This window comes from Physella acuta, unplaced genomic scaffold (assembly GCF_028476545.2).
Source record: "Physella acuta isolate Inbredline_101_S28 unplaced genomic scaffold, ASM2847654v3 ptg000480l, whole genome shotgun sequence".
In the NCBI taxonomy this organism is placed as follows: domain Eukaryota; kingdom Metazoa; phylum Mollusca; class Gastropoda; family Physidae; genus Physella; species Physella acuta.
Window position 1 is genome coordinate 62,063 of NW_026731999.1, and position 16,192 is coordinate 78,254.

The 16,192-nt window shown below is 36.1% G+C and overlaps 1 protein-coding gene and 1 long non-coding RNA gene across 20 annotated transcripts in view; one reads left to right on the plus strand and one right to left on the minus strand.

Moving 5' to 3' along the window:
* Positions 1 to 16,192, plus strand: part of LOC131944065 (kinesin light chain) — a 34,769-nt gene that overhangs the window by 1,583 nt on the left and 16,994 nt on the right. For 13 of the 19 annotated variants that reach the window (XM_059304537.1, XM_059304538.1, XM_059304535.1 and 10 more), the window contains 7 exons: positions 494 to 582; positions 4,530 to 4,586; positions 13,424 to 13,667; positions 13,933 to 14,067; positions 14,263 to 14,364; positions 14,597 to 14,681; positions 14,920 to 15,148. In XM_059304537.1, the coding sequence (XP_059160520.1) occupies positions 4,537 to 4,586; positions 13,424 to 13,667; positions 13,933 to 14,067; positions 14,263 to 14,364; positions 14,597 to 14,681; positions 14,920 to 15,148 (845 nt within the window). In that variant the 5' untranslated portion in view covers positions 494 to 582; positions 4,530 to 4,536. Of the gene's footprint in view, positions 1 to 493; positions 583 to 4,529; positions 4,587 to 7,189; positions 7,731 to 10,478; positions 10,573 to 10,600; positions 10,624 to 11,701; positions 11,795 to 13,423; positions 13,668 to 13,932; positions 14,068 to 14,262; positions 14,365 to 14,596; positions 14,682 to 14,919; positions 15,149 to 16,047; positions 16,136 to 16,192 lie in introns of those variants that run through there. The other 6 variants (XM_059304533.1, XM_059304539.1, XM_059304541.1 and 3 more) reach the window with 6 other exon arrangements.
* LOC131944068 (uncharacterized) lies at positions 1,014 to 3,736 on the minus strand. Its single transcript, XR_009386990.1, has 2 exons — positions 3,669 to 3,736; positions 1,014 to 2,122 (listed from the first exon to the last, which is right to left on the minus strand). It is a non-coding gene; the product is annotated as an uncharacterized LOC131944068 (long non-coding RNA).

Here is a 16,192-nt window from a genome sequence, read left to right on the forward strand (position 1 = left end):
CCTCTTGCTATGAATCTCTACACTGTTTTATGTAGGCCTATTGGAGTTAATTATATGTCATGGGCTTTTATTTTAGGCTAATCAATTTGTGCTCCCATCACAAAAATGCTTGTATCCAGTATCACTAAGAATACTCTTTGGGGTTGTGGGTGTTAAGATGAATATGGTGATGAGAAAGTTAGGAAAGTTTCACTTTTGCATTTAAATTAGGCATTTTTTAAACATAATTATATCTGTTAGTTCAGTTTTTAAAATTACTTATGTAAATAATAAAAAGTGAGCACAGGGGGGGGGGGCATACATATTTATAGATAACCATGTATTATAATGTATAGCTAACCAAGAATACTATTTAAAAAATTATTTTTATCAACAGCAGATTTTTTAAAAATATGTTCCTTTTTTTTTCAAATATTATTCATACCAAGCTATAGGTATAGTAATAAATAAGAAATGTAAGATTGTTTTATTTATGTGTATTTTTTTAAAACAGAAAATGCAATAACTGTGATGTTTACTTTTTGAAGTAAGAGAACTTGTCTTCTCAGTTTAACTCCCTTGAATTTAGTTGTTGAACACCTGGTAAGTAAGAGATCTAATTTTTTATCTTATTTAAATCATTGCAGTATTTTTCACTATTTAATAATAGAATCTCCTAAACAAAAGAGGTTTTGCATTGCCAGTGGTAATCAACACTAACCTTAATCATTGTTATTTCTTTGCTACTAACATGATTACCTAGTTATTGGAAGAATCCATTGTCACAGATGGGATAGCGTGGTTGAGTGGTAGAGCATACACTCAAGTACAAATCCTGGTTCAAGTCTATAGAACATCCCTGAGTTCACCTAGCTCTGGGTACCTGGGAAATTAAAGGCTGCTAGATATAGTGCTGACTACACTGTCCCTTTATTATGCCTAGGTCACAGAAACAGGTGAACTCTGTTGGGTTCTGGAATCTAGGGTATATATATATATATGTAGCGACAAACAAAGACAACTAACACTATATAAATATAATAATAACAATAAGATGTTTAATATAAATATATACAGTAATAAGAATAATAAAAGAGCAAATGGAGTCTACAACATAAAATAACAAGATACTCAACGTCTCCCCGTCCACAGCCACAGCACAACTTCACATCCAGATCTCAACCCCCACGTTCCACGTCCACAGCCACACCACAACTAACCGATTCACACACTGGCACACGCTCTGACACCCGTCACCTGACACACCTCACGTGAACACCTCTCGCTCCATGTAAACACACTCAACCAAGGGATACAACTATACACCAAAGGGAGGGTACCTGTCGTTCCAGCACACAACACACACACACACAAGCAGGGGACATGTAAGGGACGTAACATCCCTCCCCTCCACCTTCAGATCTCTTTTTCTTCAAAAGAGATCAAACATCTCTTGTTCCATTAGCCACTGTTGGTGCCCGAGCTCGACTACTTATTCTTTAGTCCTTAGAAAGCCTCGTTTTGACCGTGTGGCGTGTATCCAGCCTGAACAGTTTGATCCAGAGTGTGGCTTGTATCCAGCCTGGACAGTTTGATCCAGAGTGTGGCGTGTATCCAGCCTGGACAGTTTGATCCAGAGTGTGGCGTGTATCCAGCTTGAACAATTCGGTCCTGAGAGTGGACTATGGTTTTTCTCCGGCCGGGCACCAAGCTCGTGGTCTGACTATCTCAACCTATAATGATACATGTGAGAAGCCACAATAAAAAAAATTACTCAGCATAATCATTCTATACTGCATCAGTAATACCTTTCTCAAACATTTCTCAATATAATCACATTATAATGCCCCAATAGTAAATTCCTTAACATAATCATACTATCTCCAACAATGATAAATTTCTCAATATCATATACACTAGTTGTCGTAAAACACTCTTGATAGATTGTTTGCTACAAAGTTCTCAGTTCCCTTGATATGTTTCACAGTACAGGCTAATTCCTGTAGTGCAAGGGTCCATCGGCAGATGCGTACGTCGCCATAGATGGTCATCTTTCCTTAAAGGCGATCAAACTGAGTTCCCTTCTCGATAGCCGTTTTAACTACATCAATCATCTCCAGCCCATAATCATCATACACAGCTTCTGTACAAAAAAACAAAGAAAAATTAACATTGATTGAATAAATTATCTTAACAAAAACTTACCAAGGACACTACCTTTGTAAGGATACGCCTCCAAATTTCGTGTTTTACCTCACTCTCATATGAGAGTTTTTAAGCAGGGAAAAATTTCCTAACATATCACGCTGAGCTGTGGGACACACCCGTGATATGTGACCAACACCACCGCAGCAATAACACTTGAGATCATCTGACCGTCGATGTACATTTGCAGTCGGCCAGTTGCTCGCTCTACTGGTCGCGTTGGGACAGTTTCGTTGTATGTGGCCTGGCTTTCTACACCTATAACAGGCGCCTGTATCTATATCCATACTGCACTCTTTGGCAATGTGACCTTGTTCATTGCATTTGTAGCACCGATAAGGTCTTTTGTTGTTTCCATACTCCACAACAGCTCTTTTATCTGACCTATTTCTCCAAGTAAAGCCGCTATTACTATTGCTATGACAATCCCTGGCATAGTGTCCATAACGTCCACATGCATAACATTTACTGCTCCGGCTGACCTTCCTAACACCATGCATAGGCTGTACACCAGGGCAAGTGTGGTGTCCTGGAGATCGCGGTGTCGTGTTTAGCCAGGGTATCCTCTCTGCTGTAGAACTTGCAGCGACGTACGGAGGGGTTTGGTTTACTGGCCTCGTCACTCTAGCGTTCCGAGTGCTCTTATAGTTGTCAATAACTTTAAGATTATCTTCCACACTTACCTTAGCAGCACCATTCAGCCTCTCCAACAGATCACAACTAACAACTGCTTTTATCCGATCAACTATCAAAAGGTTCATCAAGTCCTCAAACGTTTCCTTTATTCCCGACTGCTGGACCCACGCTCTCAAAGCGGCTTCTGTGTTGACTGCGAAGCTTCTCATGTCGTCGTGTGTTGGTACTAGCTGGTGGAATCTGACCCTATACTTTTCCTCGTTGAAACCTGCGTGCGTGAATAACTTTACCTTTACTGACTCGAAGTCCTGATGCAAGTTCAGTCCCGTCTCAACGAGGAAAGTCTTCAGTTGTCCACTCATCTTGTCCGTCAGAAGGAGCGACCAGTCCTTGGGGTCAATGCCTTGTCTCTTTGCCTGACTCTCAAAATGCCTCACATACGCACCCAGGTCTTCGTCCACCGTCATCGCCGCCACATCCCTCAAGCGGGGTACAGGGTTACATACCTTTGCTACAACCTCGACCTTCGCATCTTCCACCCTCCTCAACTCTTCCTTCACCCACTCCGCCAAACTGTCATCGGTCAGCCCAATTAGCTTTCCCTCCTCCTTCAAATCACTTATTAGCTGTCTTCTGGCACTCCTGGTAGTAGCCATGCTAAACGGACGAGCCCCCAAATGTTGGGTTCTGGAATCTAGGGTATATATATATATGTAGCGACAAACAAAGACAACTAACACTATATAAATATAATAATAACAATAAGATGTTTAATATAAATATATACAGTAATAAGAATAATAAAAGAGCAAATGGAGTCTACAACATAAAATAACAAGATACTCAACGTCTCCCCGTCCACAGCCACAGCACAACTTCACATCCAGATCTCAACCCCCACGTTCCACGTTCCACGTCCACAGCCACACCACAACTAACCGATTCACACACTGGCACACGCTCTGACACCCGTCACCTGACACACCTCACGTGAACACCTCTCGCTCCATGTAAACACACTCAACCAAGGGATACAACTATACACCAAAGGGAGGGTACCTGTCGTTCCAGCACACAACACACACACACACAAGCAGGGGACATGTAAGGGACGTAACAAACTCTACTTGCCCCGTGGACCTCAAAAGAGAACTTAACATATTGTCATATACTCTGAAGAATTAATACAAAGCTACTAATTATATGGAAAGCCCCAAGGAACTAACAAAAATTGATAGAGAGACAAAACAAATAACTATTTTAACTGACGAGTTGAAATAAAGTTGACAATGAGGTCAATGAAGTATATTTAAGTAGATCATTCTTGTAAAATGATCGGGAGGAATTATTTCTTCCTTAAGGTATCAAAAAATATGACTAGCAATAACCTATACTACTATAATATTGATATTAAAAACACCATATTTTTCTACATTTTTTAATTATGAAGTATTTTTACAAAAATATTTTTCCGGGTATTAACTTACTAACTGACATTAACGAGTTGACTAGAATCCTTTTGTTATTATTGTTGACTTGAAAAAAAATCTTGTTATTGTCAATTTTGTGTTTTCTTGCTTAAGAAATTATTGTTTATTTTCTTATTTTCACAGTATTTGCTAGTAATCATATACACATACATTTATTAATTATCCGAATCAGCATGAGATACATGTTTGATGTTGTTGCATGGGCTTTTTTTATTGCAGAAAATGTATGAGCATTGACAGAACTAATATGGCTGAACCTAAAGCACAACCAGAAAGGTAATGCTGGCTTTTTATTAACCCTTTAATACTATTGCTGTTAGTTATGACTAGCTAACCAGTTTGAGTGGTGAGGTGAGAGTTTAAGTTGAATCTAAATATTTTTTGGTCATATTTTACATGGTATCAATCAGTATTAGAATAACATTTATTTATTATTCTATTGTGAACTAAAGCAGGGAAAATAAAACTTCTAAAGAAATTCTTTTATATTTTTAACAAATGTTAATGGATTATGGTTGAGTTCAATCGGGCATTAATAGTATTGATCATTTTAAAAAAATTGCCAAATAAATTTTTCTAGTCTTTTAGATCCAAAAAAATGTCTTTAAAATTTATAACAATAATAACCTATGGTACATCTTCATGAATAATGTGACAGTAATATAAATGGAGTTTTCTTTTAGATGTATCACAATCTTAATTATAACCTTTCTTTAAATAATCATTCTGGTTTTGTAGTGAACATCTTTTTGTTTAGTAATAAATAAATTTATAACTAATTTGTGTTAATTAGGAAATATCTTTTGGTCGATAAGTGGGCATGGCCAAAGCTATCTAAAACTAAGGGGATAAATGCTAATCTGCCAGTAAGTGGAGTAGAATCCACATGTTTCTATGCCATGCCTCTAAGAAATGGTTTTTGTTAAATATTTTTATGTAATGTCCCAACTGATGTCAGATGAGGGTAGGTGGAGTAGAATCCACTTGCTTTAAAACCATGGCCTGTAGGTAAATGGTTGGGTCCACCATTTTGTAATGTCCCAACTGATGTCAGATGAGGGTAGGTGGAGTAGAATCCACTTGTTTTAAAACCATGGCCTGTAGGTAAATGGTTGGGTCCACCATTTTGTAATGTCCCAACTGATGTCAGATGAGGGTAGGTGGAGTAGAATCCACTTGTTTTAAAACCATGGCCTGTAGGTAAATGGTTGGGTCCACCATTTTGTAATGTCCCAACTGATTGCGGGCAACTACCTACTAGAGTTCAGTATCTCTATGCATATGTTCTGATGTCAAAACTCTGACAATACAAGTATCCAGACCTTGAACCCACTGGTTAAAGACAACCAGGTGACCAAGGATACCCACTAACACATGGTTAAACTTTTTGTTTCTTCTTTCTTACTCCTTACTCACAGTATCCAGTAAGTATTGGCCATATTGTGTTTTTCACCACAAAACATGTTGTTTTACCGCATTTGTTCCTGAATGTATTTACCCCCCACTACCACTTGCTATCAATGAAGTAGTTTTGTGATTAGATAGTGCTGCTGTGATCCCCCTCCACCCACACATATCTGTCCTGGTATCAACCCTTTTTAGTTTCTGTGTTGAAGGTCAATGGGATCATGTGTACCCAGGGTTCTGTGCATTCATACTCCCATCAGCTGCTTGTACCCCTGTTGTACATCAGCACACAATGGGTGCCATGGCTTTTATTAGCATGTAAAGATCAGCTAAACCAGAGTTGCCAATAGGTTTAAGGGATAGATTAGCATGGTGTTTTGTGGTAGGTTTTGAGGGAAAGGTTCTTCTGTGAACTTTTTTTTTCTCCTTGTTGTTTTTTGCTTTTATAATATCCCATTACTGTATTACAATCGAATGTTTCAGTTCAATATTGTAACTGACTTTTACATAAACTCTTGGTGTGGACTTAGAGATTGCCAATACCCTTCCGCCCAAAACGAACTTCTACACCTTTTCTGTTCTGCTGTTACCAAGGCAGCTCTTTTTTTTTTTTTTAAAGAGGAAATCAAGTTGGATAACTCTTCCCCGTTCAGTAGACATTAGGTTTTTTCGTTTTATCTGATAGCCTCCCTTTGTAGCAAAGCAGGTGGCCTCGTGGCTTTTAAAACGGATAACCTTCTCAGCTGTAGACTCGGCGAAACTCTCCTCCTTTTCTCACCCCCACCCCCTCCAATGTATATTTATATCGACCAATCAGACGACATTGCATGAAAAATTGACCGTAAAACATTTTTGTTTTACCTGATTTTGATCAATACTTTGTCGTGCGGGGTCGGCAGTCTCCGACATTTGCTCTACGGCCATATTCATCTGCGTAACTACTGTACAAATTATGTTCAAAATTATTACATTATCAATCTTTTACATTTAAAAAAATATTAGTTTGAGATGTGTGAAGTTTTTATGAAAAAAATGATTTAAAGATTCTAAAAATTGATCGCAAGCATCGGGACATTTTTTTTCTCTCTCTCTGTATCCACTGCGTCGGTCGTCTCGCGCATCCCGTGTTATCGATCGTCGCACGCGTGTGTATGTGAGCACTGGGCACAGCCGTGAATGCCTCGACAAAGATGGTTGGAAGGGATATCTAGGCTTGGCGCGGTGGTCGGGAGGGGATGAAAAAAAAAATCAATATCCACACGTTTCTATTAAAGGTTGTGCTCGCGTGTTGTTTGTATCTTTGGGTTTGTTGTCATGAAGGGGAGGGGTGGCAGGTTTTTCCATTCGCCCAATGTACCATTCTGAAAACTGACTCACTGCTATAAAAAAAAAGGGAAAAAAAAAACCTCACGCGGTGTAGATTCAGCCGGGGGAAAAGTTTGTCGCCGAGTCCCTCCCACCCCTTGGGCTTCGTCATGGGCTGGTCCATTCCAGCGTCATCTATGGGGGGAGAAGGGGGAGCAGACCCGAGCTGTGGTGTGATGAAGCATAATTTATCCTAATTTTCCCTCTTGCGTCTTTTACACTGAGATCGAACGTTTTGGAATTTTAGCCATTGGAAAGTGAACACCAAAACATTGGACCCGTATCTGTACATTGAGAGCTTGGGCTAGGTTTAAACATTCAAACGAACTAATCTGAAACCTGAACATTGTTACAAAGTATCAACCCGTTTTGATGTGATATTCTTTGATTGATCGGTTTTCTTAGACGATAGATTTGAATCAATACACCCCTGACGCTGGTGGCGCTTCCTAAGTTATATCATGGTGGAATTCTGATCGTCTTCTTTTTGTAGCCGTTGTACTCTCTGCGCTGCTAACTTGGTCAGACGTTCTTGTCCTGGGGTTCTCTAGCGGTCAGCTCTGTTTTTTGGTCTAGCTCTATACCTACACCAGCCGTTCTTATGGTTGTTAACACAATGGATACCGAGGCCGCCAAAAACTACAGAAAGTAAGTGCACTGTGAAGACATCATGTGTTGAGTGGCTTTGTAGAGTAAGCAGCTTTTTCAAGGCTTCTGTTTTGGGGGGGTTGTTGAATCATTTGATTTTTCTTTTGTGGCTTTTGGTTTTATGTTGCCTAATCATTGCTTTTGTAAACTTAAATGTATCTATGAATATATGCATAATATACAATGTCACATTATAATGTATATTTTGGATACATTAGTACTACTTGCTTGAATACAGGGAGTGTATTGTTGAGACTACTGAGTCACTCTGTATCATCATGTCTGATGAATGTATCATTGCTTATGTCTGTTTGTGAGCTCATGTTTGTTGCCTGCTATTGCTTGTCCACCATTTTGGTCATTTATTTTCCTTCCATCTCTGATGACTATTGATGATTGAAGGGCTCGTTGGAAAAGATACTTCAGTTACATTTTATCAAAAAATTTGCTAAGACCTGCATAACCTTTGATTGCATCTTTTATATCCTTGTAAAATTTCTGTCATGGAAAAAGTACCCAAGTGGTTTAATTTAATAAAACTGTTGAAAAATAATTGATGTTTTAACATCCATTTAAAAAAACTTTGATCTTATTTTTCTCAAAACTATCAAATTACACTTAAATTACTTTTTCAACTGAGACCTTCACTTGTATTGTCTTGTGCATTGTGTCTAACAGGTCTTGTAGGTAGACACTTGCCTTTTTATTTGCTCTAGCCTGTGTTGCTAGTTGTACAGTGGACTCAATCTTGGAACAGAATAATACATTGACTGCTTTAGAAAGTCTTTACCATTTTATGGTTTTGGCTTTAGAAACAAGTGGCTCATGACCTTAAAAGTTTTCGTTGAAACAGATGGTAGTATTTTTTAGAAATCAAGTCTTTTTTTTTAAAAAAGCACTAGTTTTTGTTGAAAAATTAAAGTTCCCTTTTCAAACCTGACAGTCTATCGGGCAAGTGAAGTAGAGTTCACTTGTTTCTGTGACCTAGGCATATGAAGAGATAGTGTGATCACCACTATGCCCAGCTGCCTTTACTTTCCCTAACGTGAGTTAGGTACCCCTCAGAGTTAAGTGGACTCAAGGAAGGTCGACTGACTTGAACCCGGATTCGAACTCGAGACTTACGGGTTAGCAGTCCAGCTTCCTACCGCTAGACCACTCCATCCCATACAGTTTTTGTTAGTGGAGTATAATGATCACTGGGTCATTATGGTAAATGGTTGATATAATTTTTAAAGGCAGTATAATGTAACATGCCTAGTTTTGCATGTGTATAATAAAGATGTAACTTAACGTTAGTCTCAGTAAAACAGAAACAAGTTTATTTCTCTAAATGAAAAAAAATATACCAACCTTTTATAAGGTCTTCAATTATTTCTTAACAAAATATAATTTGGGGATTGGCGTGGAAGAAACATAGGGTAGTTTATTCACGTAAGTGGGGAGGGGAGAACATTAGCCCATTATTAGCATTGGATGTGGATGTAACCTGGCATTAGGAGGAGGCTGAAGAATCACAGGCATGGTAATTTAGTCTGTGTGTCAATGTATGCACACAGGGCACATCACCTTAGCTAATGACCTGACCCCTTTATAACCACTGGGTACTATTCTACCCTCCTGTACAGTAATAATTACAAAGCCTTGTAAGTTGTGAGTTTTGGGGTTTTATTTTTAAAAAGCTTGTTCCACTAGCAAGTAAGTTATGTAGAATTAGTGTCTGGGGAGGAGGGGGGGGGGTTAAATCTATCCAGGCCACTGGCAGTTAGAGACCAAGAGAAACTGGTGTTTAAACAATTGTACAAATAATTCATTCTTCTCTCTTGACCTGCTAATGTTTACATTTTGTTTCCCCTGTTTCTTTCTCTCTGTCTGCTCAGGCTTGAGATTTTAACCTACCATTTCCATCACCAGTTGTAGTCAGGTTTTTCTTCTTTGTATTCTATCTAGTTGACTTATCCTTGGTCTTTTGGGATAAAGTTGACACTTTCAGTTTGATGTGTGGAAAATTTTGGTTTTAAACGGATAGGTATCTGCATTTAAAAAATAATTTGTTGGGTAAATTTATGTCTCTCCACCTGATGTAACACAACCTTTCTCTACACCACTTCACAGTTTTATTTTTAGTACTTGCACCTTGCCACTACATTGTCATAGCCAGACTATATTGATTTTAGTGCTTGCGGTTTATTTCTTCTCTGGCTGAAATGTTCATCATTACCATTATTGGATGGCCCAGGGGCATTTATAATGACCCTTCTTACTTCCCTTTCATGATGTGTATGTCATATTTTGCTTTGGCCTTCAATGTAGGCTACTTCATGTCATATATTGTTTATTTATTGGTTAGAAAATATGTTCTCATTACTCTACAGAGAAAATCATGTTTTAGTGTTACTTATATAATCTATATAATCTAATAAACAAAATATTTTTAAAATGTTAATAAATGGAGAAAGAAAATTCTAAAGCGAAAACCGTGAATGACATTATGTAGAATTGATCACCTTGTTTTGACAAAGCCAGACAGCTTACCTTTTTTTAAGGTGGTCATCTGTCACAATCCGCATATGTACTGTGGGTGTTGGTAAGAGTAAAGCAGAGGGGTGGGGGGAAAATTTAAGGCCCACAATCCCCGATGAATAATAGACATGGAGTGCAGCAGATGTTAACAGTGAATGCTAATGATCTCTTCTACTTCCTGTGATCAACTGGTAGCTTCAGTAGTTGACAGTGTGCACTGTCCTCACAATTTATTAAAGAATTAGTTGAATTCTTTAAAAGAATGTGTTGAATTCTTTAAAACCAACTGGCATTTCTAAACGAGGACAGTTCCTTTGAAGTTAGTGCTTTTTTCTATAAAAAATTTTTTATTGTTTACAATTCATTTATGGTAAGCTTTCTGTTAATTAAAAAGTAGAAATAATCTCAATATAATAATATAATATTTGTTTATGCTACTCATAGTATTAGTCATTTGCAATAATCTTTTGTTGTTTTTCTGTAGAGGATAGTGGTATAGAAAGAAAAGAATGATTTGGTTTAACATTTTTTTATGTGTTAAGTTACTGGTATTGAATGTTGTTATTCATCTATTCTCTGCCTTTCTTTGTCTCGTATGTTCAGTTATCATAACAAGTTCAGTTACAAGGTGAATAAGGACATTATGATTCAATGGCTACTGCATGCAAACAAATATCTCTTATATTCAGCCACCCTTTTCAACCGAATCAGGCTATTTACTTGAGGTGGTTAGCAACTGGGCACTTGAAATGTAAAAAAAAAGTTTTAAAACCCAGAACTGAAGTAGCTGTCACATGTTTCACAGCTTAATCTGTTTACCCGTATGAGTCATGTGTTTTGTGCATTATTGTACTACAAATAGTCTTCCTAATGATGTGAAGAAACCATAGTTAACACTAAGACTTGAATTCCGTTGAAAATAGTTTCAGCTTAGTGAACCAAAAGTTCAAATATCTGAAATTTTTAATTTGTTCTTTGAGATTTTTCCCCTCAAACAGATTACCTCTCTGAGGTATCTAACAATTGCTGTGTCTCCATTTAAAGTGGGTATTTCTCTCTGTGTATATCTGTCAGTTTAATGATAGCTGTGATATTTGAAGTACTTGCCAAAAGGCTGTGTTTAAATAGCAGAAAAAAAAATTACTAAAAAAATAAATAAAATAAAATTCATAAAAAGGCCCACATAAATATGGCTGGCGCTACTTTTTAGTGGGGTATGAAATGAGTACCTGCCAGTGAAAATATTAGTCTGATAAACAAGCAACAGAATGTTTCTCTCACAAAGCTATTGACAAAATGTAGCCTCTAGTCCACAGCCATAATGCAGATGATATGAATTCATCATTCAATCACCCATCTGTTGCCATCTTGAAAATCTTTCAATAAGTGGTTGGGTCAATGTTGTTTATAAGCTTTCACCAGAAGGGAATGTACCAGTAGAAAAATAAGTTGAAGGGAATACTGAGGATATACCAATACATTGTACATTGATGTTTAATTATTGTGCATTTCTTTATAAATTTATAGAAATTGTTATTAAGGTTAGTGTAAGTAATATTTTTGACACATTAAATTCTTTTACTTTCAAACTACTGCTGAACTGCTCCATTTTATATGCATCCTTCTCTAGTTCATGGTCTACAGTTAGACAAGCTTTGATATATGTAGTTGTTTTTTAGTTTCAAACTTTTGATAAATGTGGCCATTAAAAGTTATAGAACTACAACTGAACAGGCACAAGTTCTGTGCATCCTTCTCTAGTTATGGTCTACAATTTGATATGGTATAATATGTATAGTTGTTTTTTAGTTTCAAACTTCTGATAAATGTGGCAATTATAAGTTTAGAACTGCAACTGAACTGCCCCATGTTCAGTAGCTCTATCTCTTGTATTTGGTCTGCAATGAGACTGATTGTCCCCCTCACTCTGTCAACATTGCCAATGGAGTAGCTCTTCCCATTTGGTCGTGTTCCAGCATAATGATTGAATATTAATGGAGAACAAAAAATCTAGTGGCTTCTGTTTCTCTGTTGATTCATCGACCAAGCTCAATTTACCCTACACTTGTGTTTTTTTGTTTTTGTGGGGTACCTAGGAGAGCTGGTATTTGAAACAAGTGGCTTGACAGTCATTGTTTTATCATGTTTACAATGTTCAATAACAATTTGCTGAAATTGAGTCCAAGATTTATATCTTCTTAAGTGGCTGCACAGCTTTTGTGTTGCTGGAATTCCTAAAATAATTTTATGAAAATGTTGTATAAAATTAATGCCTTTTCACCTGAATGATTGGATTGTGTAAGTAGTTAGGTGAAGCTTTGTCTATAGCTGAAAATTGGATCTTGGTTGTGCTTGTTTTGGATTGTTGGTTTAAGTTAGAGCATGGAGTTATAGACTTAGCTATACTTAAGTCAGTGTAATGTTAAAAGGTGCTAGAAGTCAATTGTTTAATTTTAAAATATATTAAGTACTTGAGATCTGATTCATTTTATGACAGCATACATACATGGTTATTGTCGTTGTGTTTCAATTTTCATAATTGGGTTGTTTTGTATATAAAATAATCCATAAGTACATCTTTGATCACTTTTTATTTATGCAACAAATCACATTTCTAGTTTGATTGACATATTAACTAATATTGTGTGAACAAAAAATAAAATAAAATTTGTTATGTTTTATATTGTAGCATCTAATGATACCAGTGGAAAATAATACTGCTTTCTTTTTGATAGAGAAACAAAACAACCTTGTTTTAAACATTGTATAATGTCCAATAGTGTGAGGTGCTTGCAGGAGATTAGAGTGACAATAGCTTCAACAGAAGCCTTGTGGTAGTGTTTATTGTTTTGTGATCTCTCACAGTTTTCTTCAGTGATTGGAACTTGAAGAATGTCTAACTTAGCTTTAGTTTTTATTGACTGGCTTGTAATTTGTTATATGTAAGGGAAACAAAACAATAACATTAATGACTTTACTTCCTACTAAAGCAAGAAAACCTTTCTCGCCCTACCTGTTTTTTGTTTTATTTACACAGGTGGTTTAAAAATGTTGATATTGTTATAATACATTGTTATAATCTATATCATGTTAGCATAGTTCTTGCTGCTTAAATATTACTTACTTAGTTACTCAACGTCAAATCCATTTTATTTTTTTTTTTGCTCTAGAAAAAAAATTGAGGAGATTGGCAAGATGACCGCCCTCAGTCAAGATGAGATTGTCAGCAATACCAGAACAGTGATACAGGGTCTAGACACCCTGAAGAATGACTACCAACAAATTCTGAACACACTTTTGTCCTCCATGAAAACCATCAAGAGGGAGAATGGAGACACGAATCTCGTTGAAGAGAAAACTAACATACTACAGAGGTCGCTTGAGACCATAGAGCTTGGGCTAGGAGAGGGCCAGGTTGGTAGTCAAGTTTGCTTCTTGCTGCTGGCAGTTTCAAAATTAGTTTACCAAGTTTTGTTTTCTTGTATAATACTTATTGGGTAGTGACAAAGCAAATAGTGTTCCTGAAAAGTATTAATTTTTACAAAATTATTCATGATTAAATAGATATGTACCCTTTTTACAATTGTGCCCAAGAATAAAATGAAATTTTCTTTTTTTTTTATCTTTAAGAGTAAGATTTAGACTCATTTATCATGAATACATATAAAATCTCTTCCAGGTTATGATGGACTTGTCTAATTACTTGTGCAAGATAGAAGCTGAAAAACAAAAACTTAGAGCTCAAGTTCGGCGACTTTGCCAAGAAAACGGCTGGCTCAGGGATGAGCTGGCTACAACACAACAAAAATTACAAGTAAGCCTTTAATGTGTCTTGTAGATTCCAGATATAAAACTTTCCTTGTTTATAGATTTCTTGGTTATCTGTTGCTTTAAATTTTCTTCTGTGTTGAATATTCAGCGTAGTTAAACAGTAAGAAAGATATCCTGCATTTGTAGCAATTACATAGTACCAGTATAATCAAGGGATTTTTGATTTTTTAAATTTCAGTTTAGTGAACAAAGAGTAGCAACACTAGAAGAAGAGAAAAAGCACTTGGAGTTCATGAATGAAATGAAGAAATTTGATGATGGCGATGGTCATACATCTGCTGTAAGTATTTTCATTATTACCTCTAATAGATAAGTAACCTAATTCTTTCAACCTTTCATACATGAAAATAGAAGAAAAAAATATTTTAAATAGGATATTTAATTACAATAAACTTTTAAATCAGTCTTTATTTTAAATTTTAATGATGATTTTTTAAAAATAAATTTTATTTAGTCATTTTAAATCCCTGTTTTAATTAGTTTTGTTTCTAATACATTGTGTGCATTTTTAGCCACAAGAAGAAAAAGAGTCTGAAGCACCATCACAGTTAGATGACCTTGGCTTTCCAGATGCTGATGACGATCAATCACCAGAAGGTACATGGAAAATCTCTGATCTCTATTTTCTTCATTAACTTCTACAAACAAAAACATTCTCTAAGATCAGAGAAAAGATTAAACTAATTTTGTTTTATGCTCATCAGAATTGTGAAAATATATCAAATAACCAGACATCCATTACTTGTTAATTTCAGTAATAGCTCTCCTCTCCTGCCATTATTATATGCACTATGTAAATTAATGTAACAAAATGTTTTGTCTCTTCTTACTTCAGTGCTCTCCCCATCCCAACCCAGTGCAATGGCTCATGCTGCCAGTGGCGGTTATGAAATCCCCGCAAGACTCCGCACTCTCCATAACCTTGTCATTCAATATGCATCCCAGGGGCGCTATGAGGTGGCGGTACCTCTCTGCAAACAGGCCCTGGAGGACCTTGAGAAAACTTCTGGGCATGACCACCCTGATGTGGCAACCATGCTCAATATACTGGCCCTTGTGTACAGGTAGGGCAGGTTTTATTGCATGTTACGTTAATAATTTAATTTTGTGATGACATAGGTTTTGTACCCACTTTTTTTTAAAGACAATGTGCTTATTAAGTTTAAAACTTAAAGAATAAACTTGCAGGGGGGAGGGAAGAAAGCTTATTAATTTATAGTTTAAATTTTATTAACTTGACGACTAAAAAGATTGATTTCAAAATTGTCGATTCATTAATTTTGTGATGACATAGGTTTTGTACCCACTTTTTGTTAGACAATGTGCTTATTAAGTTTACAATACAACTTAAAGAATAAACTTGCAGGGAGGAGGGAAGAATGCTTATTAATTTATAATTTAAATTTTATTAACTTGATGACTAAAAAGATTGATTTAAAAAATGTCCTTAATAAAGCAAACAATTCTATCACGTGTAAGAATGACATGCCTTTTTACTTTTCTAAATTAATCTTATGTTTCAGCATTTCTTCCACAATAGTTTTTTTTCTTCTGCATTGCTTGTTAAAATGTATGCAATTTAAGCACACTCAAAGTTTTAATATTTAGAAATAATAAGCCTTAGGTGTATGTTTCATTTAAATTATTTCCTAAAAAGTTTACAAAGTTTTATATACTAAAAACATGGGTAATGTATTCAATTGTTTCATTCATTCAGCCTTTAGCTGTTTACAGTTTTAACTAACAGTAGCTTTTAAATAAATTGTAACTATTTCTATACTCCTTTTTTTAAAAAAAGTATTTCTCTTTAAGGTGTATTTAAGGTGAAAAAAAATAATAATACCCTTTTAAAAATAAATACATTTCTCTTTAGTTTTAGGAAAGGTGAATAAATATACCATAAAAAAGTAGTTTCAATCGTGTTGAAAGTTCATGTTTAACTCAAACTTGCATGTTACTTCAGAGATCAGGGTAAATTCAAAGAGGCAGGCAACTTGCTTCATGATGCTTTAATCATCAGAGAGAAAACACTGGGCAATAGCCATCCTGCTGTGAGTGAGCAGTTTTCTCTTACATCCTACTAATCTGTAACATGCTGAGCTTTACAT